Consider the following 19655-nt stretch of genomic DNA (forward strand, 5'->3'; position numbering starts at 1 on the left):
TAGGCAAGTTTTTTAATATACTAAATAATTTGCATGTATCTCCCGTATTAGACTTTGAGCTTCCTTCCTTCCTTTCTTTTCTAGTTTTTAAGCTGTGGTATTATGATACTCTTGCTTCTCTCTCCCAACTGCTGGTATGACAGGCAGTATGTGCATGCATGTATTTGGGGGGGGGGTGTCCATGTCATCAAGGCCAGAGTTTCATGTATGCTGAAAGGCACTCTACCCACAGAGCCTCATCTGACCCTGATTTTTGGTTTTGAAGTCTTTTTTGAGATAATAGACTCACTTCATAACCATAACTGGCCTAGAACTCTGCCTCTGCCTTTATCCCTCTGTCCCTCTGCCTCTGCCTTAAGGGAGTGCCTCCACACCCAGTCTTGGCTTTTCACTTTTTGACGTTTGTGATCTCTTACTAATAGTAGCATCCCCAAGGTCTAACATGGTTCCTAGAACTAGTAAATACCCATTGCATGTTTGATGCAGAATGATTTACTTAGATCGTCAGGTGGTCAGTTTCATAGGAGGTAACTCTGCTTGCTGGTAAGCTTTAAATTATACTGAGCAGAGGCTTAAATTTCTGTGAGTTCTTTTTTCAGGGGGTAGGGATTGAGACAGGGCCTTGCTATGTAGCCCTGTCTGTTGTGGAACTTACTACGTAGAGCACTTTGGCCTCTCATGTGGGCAGTCCTCTTGTCGTAGCCTCCTACGTGCTGGGATTCCAGGTGCGTTTCTGACTGCTGAAAAGAAAATCTGTCTGTGCCTTGGTGCCAGAAATAATCATAATGCTTCTTTTCTAGTAGATTTCAAATATTTGAAAGAGGCTCTTAAGTCTATTCTGTTGTCTTTATTTCAGATGTCATGTATGTAAGTGTATTGTGTTCCCTATTACTAGTCTATAGTCCCTGACATACTCCAGCTGAGCTGTATTCCTCTTAAAATATGAGACTTAACATTCCAGACTTGGTACTGTGTAAAGTAAGACAATAAACTTAGCCCATGTCTTGGCTTTAGTTGTAACTTAGAATCTTCTCTATAGGACTTCAAAGTTTGCTTGTACCTGGTGTCAGAATTAATTGTATTTACACTGATTTGATGTAATTTGATATAGCTGCTGAGGAACACCAGTTAAATTCTTTTAGTCAGAGCCCAGATGTGTTTCTCATGATCAGCAGTTCTTATCACATTACCTGATGAATGAAGAGCACGAGTCTCTTCTGGGGAAGCCGTAGTTTTCTTACTTGGCTCACTTGTCATGGCTACCTCTGTCCAGCTTCCTGAGAGCTCTGAGAGTGAGCTTTGTTAAGGGAGTCACTGAGTGTGTTAGACGCCAGGCTTTTTGTGGAGATTGCAAAAATGAATGCCTGGTCCCTTCATTTGGGGAGTTTAATGGACTATCCATAGGCTCAATGCATATGAGACTAAAGTGGGCTAGTGTGACACCAGTCTGACAGTAGCTTACGTATTGTGCATCCAGAGTAGGACTGGCTAGTGAGGAGATCTGCCACCATGGGCACTTGAACTAGCACGGTGGTGAGAGCATGGCCTTTGTAGCCTGGGGCTTGAGTTTGAATCGAGGTTTGACTGCGTGCTTACTGTGTGACCTTGCAGATTAATTATGCTGTTGAACTGTGCCTGAGGATGGTGCTTCATGAAGTTGTGAACATTGGCCAAGTTAGTAGATCCAAAAGGTTTAGAACAGTGTTTGTATTAAGGAAATAACTCTGAATGTTTGCCGCTGTCACAATCATGGGAATCAGAAGTGTTCATCCTAGGAAGAATTTGGAAAAGCGTTTTAGTTCTTTGAAGCCCTTCCATGTAGAGGAATGATTTATTTATTCGTTGTGACTCGAAATCTACAGCTTTCATGAAGCAAATAGACCTAGCTGGCATCGAACTCCTCTGCCATGGCCTCCCCACTGCTTCATTGACATGAGCCATGCCCAGCTGAAACCTTCAATGAGTAGTGCAGCCTGAATCATACAAGTAACTGAAAGACTGGTTGGCCACTGCCTTGGGTTTTTTTCCTGGTCACTGATAAGTTTCAACAGAATGGATGTAAGCCTGTAGTGCCTCTGGTTTTAAAGCCATGGAGGTGGAGAGAACAAATGTAAGGCAGACACAAAACCAGACTCAGAAAGTTGTCTACATGTACTCCATTCTTGTCCTTAGAGATTCTGCTGTTCTTGGCAAACACATGGAGCCTGGGGGATGGCTGGCTTTGTTGTAGTCTGGCACATGGAGCAGGTATATACTAACTTGCTACAAAGTGGAGTCACTCTGGCTCAGATGTAGAAGACTGATCTCACTGTACTTACTGTGGTTATTTTCTCTGCTTTCCAGGCTGCTCTTGAATTCAGGACTTCTGTCTCAGATGCTTGTTTCTGGATCTACTTGTTAGTTCTTGTCTGTTAGGCTCCTCTCAGGTTCTGTTGTGTTCTGAGACTCTTGATTTAACTCAATTCATGTCTTAGTTTTCCAAAAGCTTATGCCACAGAATGCCTTCCCTCCCAATCTTAGCATCTAATTACAGTAATTCTGACTCAGAGATTCATAGGTGTTTTCCATTTACAAACCTGAAATACTTCAAAATCTCAATTAAATTTCTAAATTTTTTTATTATGGAAAATTTCACATGTACACAAAAGCAAAGATTATAATGAACTTCCATGTGCCAGATGGATTTGTAACACTTTTCCTGTCATTCATTCATTTCCCTTCTTTTTCCTCATAAATTATATCGTGACTGAATAGTCTTTAGTCCCTTAGCATTCAAATATACACTCTTCACTCTAAGATTCAGCCCCTGTGTAGAGAAGATGATACTGTAAACAGCTTGCCCTCTTTTTATGAAGTCCTTTTAGCAGATAATACCAACTCAGTTACCACTTTTATATCGAACATGATTATGATTTATTTTGGTTTGGGATGTACATCTTGCATCTTGTGCCTCTCAGGTGTCAGTCAGTTTCTAACACTGTAGTGTCACATTTTCACACTAGTTCTATTTAAGAAATGACTTTGGATTATACAGTTTGTACCTCTTACCCATAACCATTTAGTAATAAAAAGTTTTATGTAGATTTGAGTTACAATTTTATTAGCTGTGTGTGTGTGTGTGTGTGTGTGTGTGTGTGTGTGTGTAACTCAACATGATTTAGCATCTCATGAAGAAACCTAATTGGTTTTTGGGAAGATGTGAATTTCTCTTAGGAAAACTTTTAGAATGAGAGTATAAACACAGGTGAATGTGTAAAATTTTTGCTTTTCCCTAGAGAGCCACCCTTTCATCTGACTAGAAGAGGCTGGGGTGAGTTTCCTGTCAGAGTGCAAGTTCACTTTAAGGACAGCCAGAACAAGCGGATAGATATCATACACAATCTGAAGGTACTGTAGCAGGGCATTGTTCCTTAGAAACACAGTGTCTGTTTGCATTACCTGTTTGATCTCAAGGATCATGACTTCAGATGGTGGGAGCAGGATAGTCCTTTGAGCATATGATGCTTACTGCTGCAGCTGTCTTCTCCTCAAAGCTGGGAGGCAGCTACTTGACACTGTATGCTCTTCAAAAAGGTGAACTAACTCCAAGTAAAGAAAAGATTCAATTCTTTATCAAACAACCATTAATATGTTGCTCGAGACCCTGTTACTTCAGCCTGTTACTAGAAGATTAAGTAAATTAATTTTCTAGTATGTGAGGTAAATACTTTGTGTTGTTCAGTCCCTACTACTTCACGTACAAGCATCACACAAAATACACACATGAAAATTAAGGTAAGTGAACATGTTTGGGCAACAATGCATAAACTTGTAATAGTTTAAATCGAGATCCTTCATTGGTCCTACTACCCATGAAGTTTATTGTAGAGCCGTTATAATTCATATCTATTAAACATATTTATATATATATATAGCATATATAATTAGTGCTATAGTATATGAAGGCAGAGCATTGGCACTGCATGCAAAAGAGTCTGAGCATGTACAAGTCTTATGTTCAATGAGTAAGACACTAGATTCCATCCCCAGCACTAATAAAAAAAATAAAATAAAACAGTTTTGAGAGTTCTGATGTAGCATAGGAGTGAGAGAGCACTTGACTAGCATATATTAGAAATTCTCGGAACCGTGTATAAAAAAGTGATCCATGATTTTCTAAAGGTTAAAAAAAAACCAAAACAATACCAAAATGTTGGATTAATTGAAATAATAATATTGCGGCCAGTTTTTCTGCTCCTTTTTGTTTGCTTTGTGTTTTGTATTTATTTTTAATTTTTTTTTGCAATTACATAATAAATACATGTAAATATTATCATTGGAAGACCATCATTCTCAAAGTTCTTCTTGGATTCTTTGTAGTAGAGGCAATAAGTTGTGTCATTTATATGTGATTTAATCCAGCAGTGTGCTTTTCCCAGGTCACCCTTCTTTTGTGGTTATCATTTGAGCTCCCCAAAATTGAACTAAATAAAGTTGAATGTATCTGAATTACCTTTGTTGTACAAATGTCTCTATTTCGGTCCTAGACATTGGGATTTTTCTTCTGTTGATGATAGACAGCAAGCACTGTCTGTTTCTCCAGCTTACGTTTTCATGGGATTAGGGAGGAATGGAACGCAGCTTTAAAGCTTGAGGGGGGCTTTGATCAGAAGGGCAGGTGCTGCCCCTTACCATTTCTTGCAGGAAAGGTCTTGAATAGTTTTTGGTTTTTAAAAACAAACATAATTTTATTTCTTACATATGAGTGTTTTGTCTGCATGTATGTATGTGTACAGCATGCTTGCCTAGTGGCCACAGAGACCAGTAAAGGGCATCAGATCTCCTGAAAGTGGAATTACAGAGAGTTGCAAGCTGCCATGTGGGTGTGGGGAACAGAAGCCAAGTTTCTACAATAATAGCTCAGTACTCTTAACCATTGAGCCAGTTCTCCAGCCCCAGTTATTGCTTTCCTTTGTTCACTGCATACCATTTTATTTGGCAGTGGACCTAGCCCTAATTCATCAACTAAGGGGCATATTTACAGAGTTCTTACTTGTTATGTTTTTTTTTCTGGTTCTCAGTGGAAGATTATTTGAGACACAGTTTTTTGGTTGTTTGGTATGTTCATGTTTGAGATAGGTTCTCACTATGTAGATCAAACTGGCCTATAACTCAGAGAGAAGAGATCTGTCTACCACTACCTACTACTGGCATTAAAGGTTTGTACCACCACACCTAGTCTTATAAGACAGTATTTTAAAATTATAGTAAAGTACATTTTTAAAAGAATTTACTATTTTTAACTCTGTCTGCGTAGGTGCCCATGGAGACTAGACAGGTTATAGAGATATTTATTTCTATCTTTAGAGGCTAGATAGAAGCGTGGATATAACCCACAGCTGCCCCTGTCTTTTGAGCAGCTGTCGTCTTGGCTAAGAGCTTAAATGGTAAACCTTTAGATCTCAGGATCCAGACAACGCAGACTCACTGCTCAGGCCACAGAACCTGCAGTACCCTTCCCCTGCCACAGATACCCATATGCACCCTACTAAACACTAACTCTAGCTGGAAAAATGCCAGGATCTCTCACCTGGAAAAGTACCCACTCCAAAGCAGGTATTAGTGACTGTACATCGTGTCCCTGTCCCACCTCCCTGCCTCCCATCCTGGAATCAGAGAACCTGGTTACAGGCTTGTGCTGTGAAGCTGCCTCCATTCTCAGGAAGATACAAGAAGAGGCTGTCATCATATAGGCCCTGTGCTGTCTGTCATTGTGTGGGCTTGAGCAGCCATAACAAGCAGCCATACCGCTCTCTCTCTGTCCTTGGCATTGGTAACTCTTCTAATAAACTTCTTTCTCTGTGTCCCCCTGAAGCCACATCTGAAATCTGTCACCACCATTACTTGTGTTACTGCTTTTAATCTTCAGAGCACCAAAGTATGGCGGACTGAATGGCCTTCCTGTATGAGCTACTGCACAGCTTCCCTGTGTTGCAGTCTTAGACTCTTAGAACCCATGCTTACTGCTCTACCCAGACTCACTTAGTCTTGTGTATTTTTATTTTTTTGCCCTACTTACTGTTTTTCCTTTTAGTCTTACTGTACATTGTTTCTACTGATAAGGTATCAAAATTATTTTTTTTTAGCATGGGATATAAGTTGAAATGCTGCAATAGTAAGAATTTAAATGTAATTGTAAACTCTTGTTAGTTTCCTTCCCTCAGTTTATATTTCTTGCTTTAAAAATAAATCTGTGGTGCTAATGTATTTCAAGTATTTAATGTTGGCTCTTCCTTTTAAATTTTGATTCATAATTTTTCCGTCTTGCTGTGTAACTACACACTATGAGCAGTTGCGTCTTAGCATTGCATGTGTATTTCTGTAGCCTGCCATTTGAAATATTTTTACACAGCTTTATCAGCTCATCTCAGTGCCGCCTAGTACTGTACGAATCGACCTGATGTGGCTTAGTGAAGCAGTCTTGACTGGTTTTTTCTTTATATTTAAGGCTGCAGAAAACCTATGTGAAGCCTCATTTTTGGATTGCCTTTAGAATGGACTTTTAAAGTGTACAATTTATAACTTTATGATTACTTTTCGGCTTTACTCAAATTTCCCCCAGAGTATTGAGGATCAGCTTGCAGTGAACTGGTATTAGGTGCTCAGTTTCATGATCAGAGTGAAGTCTAATGTTTCCCCTTTATCTTTGAATAGCTGGATAGAACCTACACTGGCCTACAGACCCTGGGTGCAGAGACGGTAGGTACCATTGCTCAGCCCTGTATGGGGGAAGGTGTTGTGCTCATGGGAGTGTGTGGGGGCGGGGGTGTGTGTGTGTGCATGCTGTGCTCAGTTCACATGTGTAATATAGGGTCACACCCCATAGCCTAGGTCACCTCAAATCCAAACGTCCTACCTCAGCCTCTTGAGTGCTGGGATTTGTAACTACCCCAGCTGATTATTATTTTTATTTAACAACAACCAGATGACTATTGGGTGTTTTTGTTTGGTTTGGTTTTCTTGAGTTGATTTTTCTCCTCCACCCAATCCAGTATGTTTTCTTTTCTTTCCTTTTCTTTCTTTTTTTTTTTTTTTTCTAGTTGTGGTTTAAAATATGACAACAATTTTAGGATCTGATCCATTTCCAACATGTAAGTCAGTGACATGAAGTATGTTCAGTGATGTCAGCCATCTCCTGAGCTGTTTTCATCTTACAAGTCCATACTTCCTAAGTTCCCCACTACTTTCCCTTTTGTCTGTATGACTTGCCTCCTTTCCATGATTGGACAGAGCGTTTGGCTTCCTTTAACTGCCTTACTGCATGGTATGCAGTATCTTCAGAGTTGGTCTATGTTGTAGGAGACATTAGAGTCCATCCCCCCTTTTTAAGATTTACCTTTATACGTTTTATTTGTATGAGCATTCTACCTGTGTGCATATATATGTCTCAAGGACATGTGTGTCTAGTTGTCCTTGGGAGCCAGATTGAGGGTGTTGGATCCGCTGGAGCTAAAATTAGAGATACTTGTGAGCTACCATGTGCATGCTGGGACCTGAACAAAGGTCCTTCGAAAAAGAACAAGTGCTTGCTTTTTTTTTTTTTTTTTTTTTTTTTGGTTTTTGGTTTTTGGTTTTTGGAGACAGGGTTTCTCTGTGAAGCCCTGGCTGTCCTGGAACTCACTCTGTAGATCAGGCTGGCCTCGAACTCGGAAATCCGCCTGCCTCTGCCTCCCAAGCAAGTGCTTTTTTTTTAAGGCTTACTTTACTTTTAATCTTGTATATGTGTGTATCTGAATATGTGCTATGTGTGTATGGGTTCCCACAGAGGCCAGAAGATTCAGTCCCCTGGAGCTGGAGTTATAAGTGGTTGTGAGCCACCTGATGAATTCCTGGGAATTGAATTCGGGTCCTGTTCTTAACCACTGAGCTATCTTTCCAGCCCCTTAAGCTTTTTAATTTTGTGTTTATATGTACTTTACCTTCATGCGTGTGTGCCACATGTGTGAAGACGGCATCCGATCCCTTGCAGCTAGTCTACTTGCAGTTGTTAACTAACATGCGAGAGCTGGTGATCAACCCCAGTGGTCTGCAAGAGCAGTCAGATGCCTAGCCAGTGCGCCATCTCCTGCCATCCCTCCTTTTTAAGACTAAATATGCTGTCTGTATGTGCACATGTTGCTTGTTTTTCATGTGTTCATGAACACTTGGATGGAATCTGCTTTTTGGCTGTTGTAATAATGGTTGCTGTGAATAGGGGCTTACACATAACATTTTGGTTTCTGTTTTCAGTTCATTTAGGCATATACCCAGAAGTGAAATTGCATCTTACGATAATGCTATTTTCAGTATTTTGAATAAACACCATAGTATTTTCTATGGCATCTTTTATGGAATTTTATATTGCAACCACAAGTATGGAGTCTAGATTGTCCACATCTTTATTAGTACTTGTTGTTTTTCTGGTTTTAAGTTTCAGGTAGTCACTATTATAGTTGTAAAGTGGTTGGCATTTTAAAATTACTAGCGATATCAAGCATTATTTTTATGGGCTTATTGATAGTATTTTCTTACAGGAAATGTCTGTTCAAATCCTTTGCCTAGGATAATGATTCAGTCTCTTTTCCATTGTTATGTTAAAGGCCATGACCAGAGCAACTTATGTGTACATACATGAATATGTGTGTTTACATATACGTGAAAATGTCCCATTTTAATAGACTGTCAGATAGCTTAGTAGGTTAAAAATGCTGGCCACTAACCTTGATGATCTGAATTGGGTCTCTAGAATACATGTGGGGCTAGGAGAGAACTAGTATTTGCAGATTGTCCTCGGGCTTCCACATGCACACAACTAAATAAAGTTAGAAAAGAAATTAAAGGGAAAAAAAAACACTTTTTGTTTTAATTTTTCAAAAGGATTTATTATATTTATGAGTATTTTGTCTGTATATGTCCATGTGTACCACTTTCATACCCAGTGCCTGAGGAGGTCAGAAAAAGGTATTGCCTTAGGGCTGGAGTTACAGATGGTTGTGAGCTGCTATGTGGATGACAGGAATTGAACCCAGGTCTTCTGGAAGAATAATCAGTGCTTTTATCTGCTGAGCCATTTCTCCAGCCTTCAAATCAGAGTCTCTCTCATGCTAGGTTGTGGGATTTTTGCCTGTTCTTTTACTGGCCAAGAACTGAATGGTGAGTGAGGGTCAAGGCGTCCTCTGTATTTTCTTCTGAGAACTTGTTTTAGCTCAGGGCTTGTGTGGCAGTCAGAGGACCACTTCTGGGAGTTGATTCTCTCCTTCCACTCTAGGTTTGGAGGATGGGACTCAGGTCATCAGCCTTGGTGGCAAGACCTTTACCCTGAGCTATCTCCTTGGTTCATTTTGAGCTCTTACGTGTAGGCACTTGGTTAACTTTGTTATACTGTTTAAGTTCCAACTTCGTTTATATGTGGATACACAGTTTTCCTAGCTCCATTTACTGAAAAGACTGGCTTTTTTATTTCAGAGTGATTGACACTTCGGTTAAAGATAACTTGGCATACCTGTAATTAATTCCATTGGTCTAGTTGTCTGTTTTATTGTTTCAAATACTGTTTAATAACTCATGCTTTGTAATAAGCTTTGGAACTCAGAAAATACAAGGCTTCCAGTTTTATTCTCTACCCTCGTGCTTTTGTACTTATTGTATATCTGCAGTCATCATAACCAGCTAGCTAAATCTTCAGTTTATAGCAGTGAACTTTATGATACTAGAAGATATTAAGTACCTTCAGTATGCTTTCACTGGTCGGATACTAGGACTAAAGACATAACTAAGATAATTTCTATTCTTAAGGAGTTATTCTAGATGGTTTTGAGCAGAAGGATAGTGACTCAGTCTCTTTGCTATGCTAAAGGCCATGACCAGAGCATCTTGGAGAGAAAGGACTTATTTCATCTAACAGCTCCTAAGTCATAATTCAGTGGTTCTCAGCCTTCCTAACGCTGCGACCCTTTAATGTAGTCCCTCATGTTGTGGTGGTCACCAACCATACAGTTATTTTCATTGCTACTTTGTACCTCTGCTTTTGCTACTGTTGTGACTCATAACATAAATATCTGCTATTCAGATGGCTTAGGCAACCCCCGTGAAAGGGTCATTTGAGTCACCCTAGGGGGTCACCATCACAGGTTGAGAGCCACTGTCACAGCTCATCACTGAGGAATGTCAGGACAGAAGCTCAAGAAAAACTTGGAATCAGGAACCATGGTGGTATACTGCTTCCTAATTTGTCCTTCATGGTGTACTCAGCCTGTTTTCTTATATAACTCAGAACTACAAGCCCAGGAGTAGCACTGCCCATAGTAGGCTGAGCCCTCTGTCATCGAGTATTAAAGGTGCTCCACAGGTTTACCCTGATGGAGGCATTTTCCCAGTTGAGGTTCTTTCTTCCCAGATGACCCCAGCTTGTATTAAGTTAACAGAAAGTAACCAGCACAGACAATAAACACAAAAGCAAATAAGACAGTTTCAATTTCAATTACAAATAAGCGTGCTGAAGAAGAGCGGCTGGTGAATGGGGAGCTTATATTAAGTCACAGTGGCTGGGGAAAGTCTTCCTGAGAAGTGACGCTGGACATGTCCTGGTAGGAAGGTGGCCACAGGGGAACAGTGTTGTAAGCAGTAGGAGCAGTAAATGGAAAGACAGAGACTCCACCGAGGTGTCCATGCATTAAAGTAGAATGATGAAAATCTCCTTCTGTACATTGCAGTTGCCTGTTGGAATGTGGTTAGAATCACTTGTTTTCAGGACGGAGCTTGACCTCTGTCACACTGATTGTGGACTCACGAGCCTACTTGTTCCGCAACTGTGTAGGTAGTGGATGTTGAGCTTCATCGGCATTCGCTTGGTGAAGACTACGTTTATCCTCAGTCATCTGAATCAGACGTATCTGATGCCCCTCCTCCATCCCTGACGATTCCAGCCCCAGTGAAAGCTTCACCAGTGCCCCGGTCCCCTGAGCCCGCATCTGCCGCCCCTGTGGGAGAAGGTAACTGGTCTATGTTGAGAGGATCACTCTCTGGGCATTCTCATGTGTGAATATCTGACTTCTGCTTCCAGCTGCGCGGAATAAATGGAAACTTGTTTTCATAAATAGGCATGCTGCCTCTAGCATACACTTCTACTATGAAAATAGCTAAACTTACACGCTGAATTTCTATATTTTAGAAGGGTGAAAGGTTATAATAATCATTGAATTTTTATCCTTTTTAAACATTTTATTTTGTTTAATGTCCATGAGTGCTTTGGATGTTTGTATGTCTGTTCACTACATGCACACCCTGTGCTCTCAGAAGCCAGAGGACATCAGATCCCCTAGAGCTGGAGTTCCAGATGGTTGTGAGCCATCTTGTGGAGGCTGAGAATCAATCCCAGGTCCTCTAAGTGGCTCTCAGCTTCTGGGTTGCAACCTCCTGGGGCAGTGAACCAGTAAGTATTCTTAAAACAAAGCCATCTCCAGCCCCTACATTTTTATCCTCTGCTGAAAACTTTCTGATTCAGGTTATGATTGTGTGAACAGGAGACTTTAATGTTACATATTTAATCTTCTGTAAAAAAAAAAAAAACATTCAATATCAACATTTTATCATATTTTATGATATTTTATCATTCAATAAGAATATAAATGTATTAATGTTTATTTAAGTTTTTATATATAAGCAGTTGATTCCCAGGTATACCTGGGAGGAGTAACCTGCTCAGATAAACCTGAGGAGGGTAGAGAAGCTGGCTCAGCTATAATGGGCTTTGCATGCAAGCATGAGAACCTGAATTCAGATGCCCAGTCAATATTAAGACTAGGTAAGGCAGTATATCTCTGTAACCCTTCACTGGGGTCCAGAGACAGGTAGGCTCTTAGAGCTCACTGGCCAGCCAGTGCAGCCAAATTGGTGACTCCATGTTCAGTGAGAGCAACTGAAGAAGGTACTTGCATCAACCACATGCATGTACACACACACTCACACACACACACACACACACACACACACACACACACACACACACCTGTCTGAAAATTCCTTCAAAGACTCCCTCAGAGGAACTTATCCTAGTGACTCCAAACTAGTCAAGTTGACAATGAGAATCTAACAATCAGAAGTCTACTCTCTGTCACCCTGACTTACAAATGCATTGATTTTAGATTATTTTATTTTATTTTATTTTATTTTATTTTATTTTATTTTATTTTATTTTATGTATGTGAGTGGTTTGGTTCTATGTATGTATGTGCACCATCTGTATGCTTGGTTCCCATGGGGGTCAGAAGAGTGTATCGGACCCCCTGGAACTGAAGTTACAGATGTTTGTGAACCTGATGTGAGTGCTGGGTGCTGTCTCTGGGTTGTGAAGAGAACAAGTGCGCTTAACTGCTGAGCCGTCTCTAGATTTTTGAACCCTTACCATATATCCCTCAAAGGCTTATATTCATCTCAGAGTAAAAATGCACGAGTTCTCAAGAGTCCCCAAAGTATTTTTTTTCTTTTAGTAATTCATTTTGGGTTTTTATGACATGGTTTCTTTGTGCAGCTCTGGCTGTCCTGGAACTTTCTTAGTCAACCAGGCTGGCCTGGAACTCACAGGATCTGCCTTCCTCTGCCTCCCGAGTGCTGTGAGTTTTTAGTTTTATTTTGATGTATGTATATCGCTTGTGTGCACTAAATGTGTGCAGGAGCCCACTGAGGCCAGAAGAGTGTCAAATCCCTTGAAGCTGGAGTTACCAACAGTTGTGAGCTGCCCAGTGTGGGTATTGACCCAAAGTTTGGTCCTCTGCGAGAGTAGCAAATGCTCTTAACCATTGAGGCATCTCTTTAGCCTCATTAATCTCCGAAGCTTTAACAGTTGTAACATTGCTCAAAAGCCCAAATTCAAAGTCTCCTCCTAAGCCTCAAGGCAGTCTCTTAACTGGACCTTGTATAATCAAAAAAGAAGTTCTATATACTTCTAGTATACAGTGGTCAGTGGTACAGAGTGAACACTCTCATTCCAAACGGAGGGAATAAAGGCCTCGCAAAGAAATACTGAACCAAATCCTATAGTTCCATGTCTGTCATCTGGGCTCCAACAACCTTGAGTCTTTCTTGTCCATGTCCTATGTCCTGTTTCCATCTCCTGTACTTTTTAAAATTTGCATGCTTTAAAATCAGCACCATGTGGACACTACATGGTTTTGCTGCCAGTTTGAGATATAGCCTGACACCATTGGACCATAGCTGCAGCAGCCTGTGTGGCCTTGAACAGGTTTCTACAAGCGTTGTCTTTTCAGGTTTTGCAGTGAGTTTGCTTCTTTTATCCCTCCATGGGTGGAGTCCCATATTCTAGGTCATATTCCTGTCATCTGGGTGCAAGTATGATGTTATTCCTTCATGGTGTTACCCTCCTTCACATGGCTTGAGAGCACCTGTTCTCTTTACCCTGAGTTCATGCACCTTAACTCGCCAAACGCACACTTTCTGTCTTTGAGTTCTCATTGTGAACCTCAGTACACACAGTGAATGATCATTCGGGACAGCCTGAGTATTGCACTACCTTACTCTTTCCTCTGCAGTCAACTTAGTGTAGAGTTTAAATCTAACCTCACTCAAATTACCAGGGCTGGGGATAGAAAGCAGCCAGTGTTGGTAGTGGTTTGTTTTAGTTTTGGTGTGTGTGTTTGCTTACAGGAGCACAACACAAAACAGCTTCTAATCCAGTTCTCAGTAGAGTCCTTAGTCCCCTCTTAAGCCCCATGAACACAGTCTTTATGCCTGTCAGCAATCTGGTCCTCTATAGTCCCTAGAACAGTCTTTATGTTAGACTCTGATCACAGCATCCTAGGGCTTTCCTAGCCGCAGATCCAAGCTCTTTCTCATTCCTCCTAAACTCAGGTCCCAAAGGCCTATGAAGCACATGTTCAAGTTCATCACGACAGTAAGCTCCCTGTTGGTCCATGGTGTTCCTGGAGCTCTTATTAATGACTTGTCACCGACCAGGGGAATGCTCCTACTCACATTCAGAGTGGGGCATCTCTCTTCAGTTAAACTTCTCTGGAAATTCCCTCAGATACACAGGTGTGTCTTAGTGACCTTAGGCTGACAAACAAAGGTCAACTATCACATCCCTGATTGTTTTACCTAAGTTAAGAGTCTGAGCACAGGGTTTATTTTCTATCAAAAATATCCAAGGGGTAATATAATAGAGAGATTATTTTATGCTGGTAATTGTTTTAAATAGGTTTTGAACTAATATTAAATAATGTGGTAACAGTTTTGTTTATTTCCCATAGCTGGAAAGTGCTTCAGAGTAATTGATTTTATCATCTGTCATTACATTTCAAACAGGATTCCCAGACAGCGCTGAAGCTGAGAGACACAGTACATTTTATTCTTTACCATCTTCGTTGGAAAGAACACCCACTAAAGTGACATCAGCACAGAAGGTCACCTTCAGTTCACATGGCAATTCTGCCTTCCAGCCCATCGCATCGAGCTGTAAAATTGTGCCACAAAGTCAAATGCCTAATCCTGAGTCACCTGGCAAGTCCTTTCAGCCCATCACCATGAGCTGTAAGATCGTCTCAGGTATGCAGAGCATGTGCTGGAGATAATGTGGGTGGCACTGACTAGGTGGGGAAATATCAGACTATCAAACTGGCCTGGAAATTACCGTGTAGCACAGGCTGGCCAGGAACTCAGGGTGTTCCTGCTTACTCAGCCTTGCAAATGCTGAGATTACAGGTGAGAGCCACCATACCCAGTTCAGACAGATGCTTCTACAGTGCCATGTGTATCAAAGGACAGCTAACCACTGTTGGTAGGCAAAGCTGACTCAAAGAAAAGCACAAGTCATTTATGTGGAAAGAATTTCTGAATAGGGTGAAGAAATGAGGCTCAAGGTATTCATTCCAGTTGTTGTTCTGCTATATTTTAAGATTAAAGTTGAGTTTGAAGAGAAACAGAGGTCTTTGACTTCCTTCTAAGGGTTGAGTTGGTGTGGAATTGAATTGCCTTTTATTTTTCTCTAACCATTGCTAGAAAATTGTTGATCTTATGATCAGTCATTCTGAAACTTCCTTTTTGCTGAGTGCCATTGTCTTGTGACAATTTCACATTCATGTTAACCAAAGAACTAATGGGAACATACTTATGTTGGCTGTACTTCAGGAAAGACAGGAAGGGGCAGTTGTCTAAGCAGGGGGATCACTTAATAATTTTATTTCATATGTATGAATGTTTTAGCTGCTTGTATGTTGGTGTATCAAGTGTATGCCTGTAGAGGCCAGGAGAAGATATTTATTCCCTGGGAATTGAAGTTGCAGGTCATTGTGAACCACCATATAGGTGCTGGGAACTGCGTCTTCTGTAAGAGCCACCAGTGTTCTTAATTGCTGAGCTATGTCTCCAGCCCCTCTGTATAAATCTTAAAAGAAGGAAAATGGAAATATTTATTGCTGTCCATGGATAGCTAAGCAAAAGTATGATACAAATCTTTACAGTCAACAGAGGGTAATAATCCTGTAATTTAATCTGCTAAGAAATTTGAACCTTCCTGTTTTAGAAGTGGAGGAGATTGAACGTATAAATTGATTTGAGGCTTAGAGAAATTTACAGAGGACAACTTTAATGGGGTGGGGTAGGTAATTAAGTGTGTAGCTGTACATGAGTAGAGTTTGTGAATATTGCTTGGGATTCTGCCTATGACATACATAGTCTTGATAGAGATTTCTGTCTATTGTAAGTAAATTTCACATTTTCCTGTTCTAAATATATTCCAAATCAGAAATAGAATTCCTCAATCTAGCTATTTACTTAACTGATTTTCTTTGAATATTCAGTATTATCAGTATTATAAATACCAGCCTGCGGTATTAAGAGATTTATCATACCAAAATGCAGTAGTTCTAAATTGTGAATATAAAACACTGCTTTTTGGGTTTTTTTTAATATAAAAATATGTTTACCTTATTCCTTATCCCTCCAGCCCTTCCCATGTGTTCATGCCCTTTTATTTTTTAATTGTTGTGTGCATAAGTTGTGTGTCTGTGTGTGTGTATATATGTGATTATATTAAGTGTAAACTATTGAGTCTTTAGCGTTGCTTGTGTGTGTGTGTTTTGGATTCATCACATGAGATTGGGTAGAAATTTAGGGTGCTCATGCCTGGGGAAGCACTTTTTTGGCAGTTTTACTTGCCTATAGCTCTTCATTTAGGGTGAGGCCCTGACAGGTCTTCCCACTGATGTTGTTTACGTAGCCCTGTTGGTGAGATTTCACAGCCTAAGCTCATTTACTTATTTATTTATTTATTTGTTTTTTTTTTTTCAAGACAGGATTTCTCTATGTAGCTGTAGCCCTAGCTGTCCTGGAACTTGCTCTGTAGACCAGCCTGGTCTCAAACTCAACAGAGATCTGGTCTGCCTCTGCCTCCCAAGAGCTGATTTTAAAGATGTGTGCCACCACCACCTGCATGTAACTGTAATCTTAAATTATGTGTTCTTCATGTCTCTGACCCAGTACATGCGTGGTTGTAAGTGTATTGTTTGTGTGAATGTTGTTATGATCATTTACCAAAAACAAAATACTGATTAAAAGCATACAATGAATATTCACCATAAATGCCAAACAAAAGATCTGAGTCTTGCTTGTTATCTCAGTCAGTTGGGATCATTTGGAGTTGGTGACTTCATCCCTTACAAAGCTTAAAGATTTATATAAGTATGCTTCATTTCTTTCCCTGTGATACATTCTGTGCTGTTCAATAAAAGAGAGGAAAGAGCCTGTTTTAGGGACAGACACACAGGGACAGATCAAAGTCATACAACAGTCAGAGACAATGGAAGACTAAAACAGAAAAAAGTAGAGAATTCCAATCTGAGCTGACTTTTGGTCAGTGACAGCAAAAGAGAATGCAAAGATTCCTTTCCTCCAGCTCACAGAAATCCTTCGGAGTCCTGAGTGCTGGGATTAAAAGCGTATGTTACCACACCTGGCCTACTTTTAGACTTCTAATGTACATGCCAGGGGATCTTGTTAGAAGTGTAGGCTTACTCTCAGTAGGGTTAAGAGTGGGCCTAGAGAATATATATATAGAGATAGTCTCATTGCGTATCTCTGCTGGCCTAGGACTCGATATGTAGAGCAAGCTAGCTTTAAAGGCAACTAGATTGCCTGCCTTTGCCTCCTGAGTGCTGGGATCAAGGCATTTGCTACCTCAACTAGCCTTAGAATTGTTTCTTTTGCCGGGCGGTGATGGCGCGCGCCTTTAATCCCAGCACTTGGGAGGCAGAGGCAGGCGGATTTCTGAGTTCGAGGCCAGCCTGGTCTACAGAGTGAGTTCCAGGACAGCCAGGGCTACACAGAGAAACCCTGTCTCAAAAAACCAAAAAAAAAAAAAAAAAAAAAAAGGTTTCTTTTTTTTTTTTAACTTTTTCCTTTTAAATTTTTATGTGTAGGAGTGTTTTGCCTGTATGTATGTCTAGGAACCCCATATAAACGGTGCCCATAGAGACCAGAAGAAGGCTTTAGATCCCCTGGAACTGAAGCTACAGACAATTGTGAGCTGCCATGTGGGTGCTGGAAATTGAACACCTAAATCCTAAAGATGAGCAACAAGTCAAGTACTCTTAACTGCAGAGCTATCATTCCAGCCCCAGAATCTGTTTCTAGTCAGTTGCTCAATTTGATGATCCTGGTCAAGAAATGATCCTGGTTATCCAAATGCACAGTGTAAGACTGGACTACCTGTCAGCTACACTGGTATAGCCCCTGCTCAGTGTCTGAAGTGCTGGGCCTGTTCTCTCTTCTCATTAATTACCTTTGCCTTTGGATCTTCCTACGTAAATTCTGTGTTTATTTTGTTTCTCTCCTTTCTTTAATTAACAAAGGTTCTCCAATATCAACTCCAAGTCCATCACCATTGCCTCGAACACCAACTTCCACTCCAGTTAATTTGAAGCAAGGCACTGCCAGTTCTGGTGTCAGCAACCCTCATGTTATTGTAGATAAGCCTGGGCAGGGCATTGGAGCCTCCACTCCAAGTACAGGTATGGATAAGCATTATTCATGTCATCTAAAGAATTTGGTCTTTTATTAATGATAAGATCCTATCATGAACCCTCCATCTATAATAAGTAAGTGTATATAAATGGAACCCCATACTGTTTCTTAAGGAAGATTTACTGTGGGTGAAAGTTGAGTGTTTAGGATTTAGAATCCTGTCTGCAGTCCCCACACCATCCCTGTAGTTCAGCACAGCTGTATGGTGCCCATGTCAGGGTTTCTGGTTTTGATCTTGGTTTTTAATATTCTTTTACTAACATTGTATCCATTTCTTTCATTTAACCCATGTTTATATACAGGTTCCTAAGGTATAATCTTCCCTTGTTAAGAGAAATAGTCAAAAGAGAAATGAAATGAAGTGAATGATTTTAAAGTAATGAGGCTGTTTCCCACTTCACACATTACTGTATATAGTGGGCTTCCACATAGGTGTTTTGTTTTTAAGCTTAGCAGTTTTAGAGTGGTTTACATGTAGAAATCACTTGAAAAGTACTGCTTCTAGCATATTTAGGTATGCTGAGCTGTCTTTGTGGCTACATATTTTAGGAATCAGCCACAACTCTGAAGAGGCAAGTTGGTAGGTGAAATAAGGTATGAAATATCTCTTTAGATCTCAATTTATTATTTACTATTGATAATTAAGTTATTTTTATTTTACCTTGAAAGCCATTGTATGGCTGTGGGATAACATAGGCAGCATTTGGAAACAGGTGCGTGCGTGCGTCTTTTGAATTTTCAAACCTTAGAAATGAACAGTAAATAATTGGAAACAAAGAAGGGGGAAAATGATTTAAAATTATGTCTTGTAAACTTTATTTTGTTGATACATAATTTTTATATCTGTCTTGCTTATCAGGAAGTCCTACAAGCAAGCTTCCAGTGGCCTCTCAGGCTTCCCAAGGAACAGGGTCCCCGATTCCTAAAATTCATGGAAGTAGTTTCTTAACATCTACTGTGAAGGTAAACTCTACCTGCTTTATTACAGTGTGCAGGCTTATCAGAGGTGCTACCCAACGACAGCATTTGATCTTGAAGATCATTTCCTTACTCACTTTCTTCCTGGTATAAAAGACAGTTCTCAGCACATCTTCTTCCCCCCGCCCCCGAGACAGCGTTTCTCTGTATAGCCCTGGCTGTCCTGGAACTCACTCTGCAGACCAGGCTAGCCTCGAACTCAGAAATCCACCTGCCTCTGCCTCCCAAGTGCTGGGATTAAAGGCATGCGCCACCACTGCCCTGTTCAGCACATCTTTCAAGTGATTAGCCAGTATTAATTTGCAAGCTCGGTATGGGGAAGAGGCAGCCTTACTTAGTTTTGAAGAGGGTACAGCTTTATTAAAAATACTCCATTAGAAGCTGGAGAAATGGTTCAGATGTTCAGAGTGCCTGCTGCTCTTACAAAGGCCCTGAGTTCAGGTCCCAAAGGCTACATAGCAGCTCACAGCTACCAGAAACTGCAGCTTCAAAGGATCTAATGCCACTTGTAGGCTTTGTAGGCACTGCACACACATGTACAGACTCACACAGACACATGCACATTCTCTAGAAATGTTTGTCTGGCAGCATGCTTTCTGCCGGTGCACACATAAACCTTAGTTAGT

At 40.5% G+C, this 19655-nt stretch overlaps 1 protein-coding gene across 4 annotated transcripts in view; it reads left to right on the forward strand.

Moving 5' to 3' along the window:
• Yeats2 (YEATS domain containing 2) overlaps window positions 1-19655 on the forward strand; it is a 93194-nt gene that overhangs the window by 30353 nt on the left and 43186 nt on the right. For all 4 annotated transcript variants that reach the window (XM_028770508.1, XM_028770507.1, XM_028770510.1 and 1 more), the window contains 6 exons: window positions 3276-3387; window positions 6694-6738; window positions 10835-11009; window positions 14338-14577; window positions 17880-18038; window positions 18911-19014. In XM_028770508.1, the coding sequence (XP_028626341.1) occupies window positions 3276-3387; window positions 6694-6738; window positions 10835-11009; window positions 14338-14577; window positions 17880-18038; window positions 18911-19014 (835 nt within the window). The remainder of the gene's footprint in view (window positions 1-3275; window positions 3388-6693; window positions 6739-10834; window positions 11010-14337; window positions 14578-17879; window positions 18039-18910; window positions 19015-19655) is intronic.

The sequence above is a fragment of the Grammomys surdaster genome, unplaced genomic scaffold, assembly GCF_004785775.1.
Source record: "Grammomys surdaster isolate TR1022 unplaced genomic scaffold, NIH_TR_1.0 202, whole genome shotgun sequence".
NCBI classification, from domain to species: domain Eukaryota; kingdom Metazoa; phylum Chordata; class Mammalia; order Rodentia; family Muridae; genus Grammomys; species Grammomys surdaster.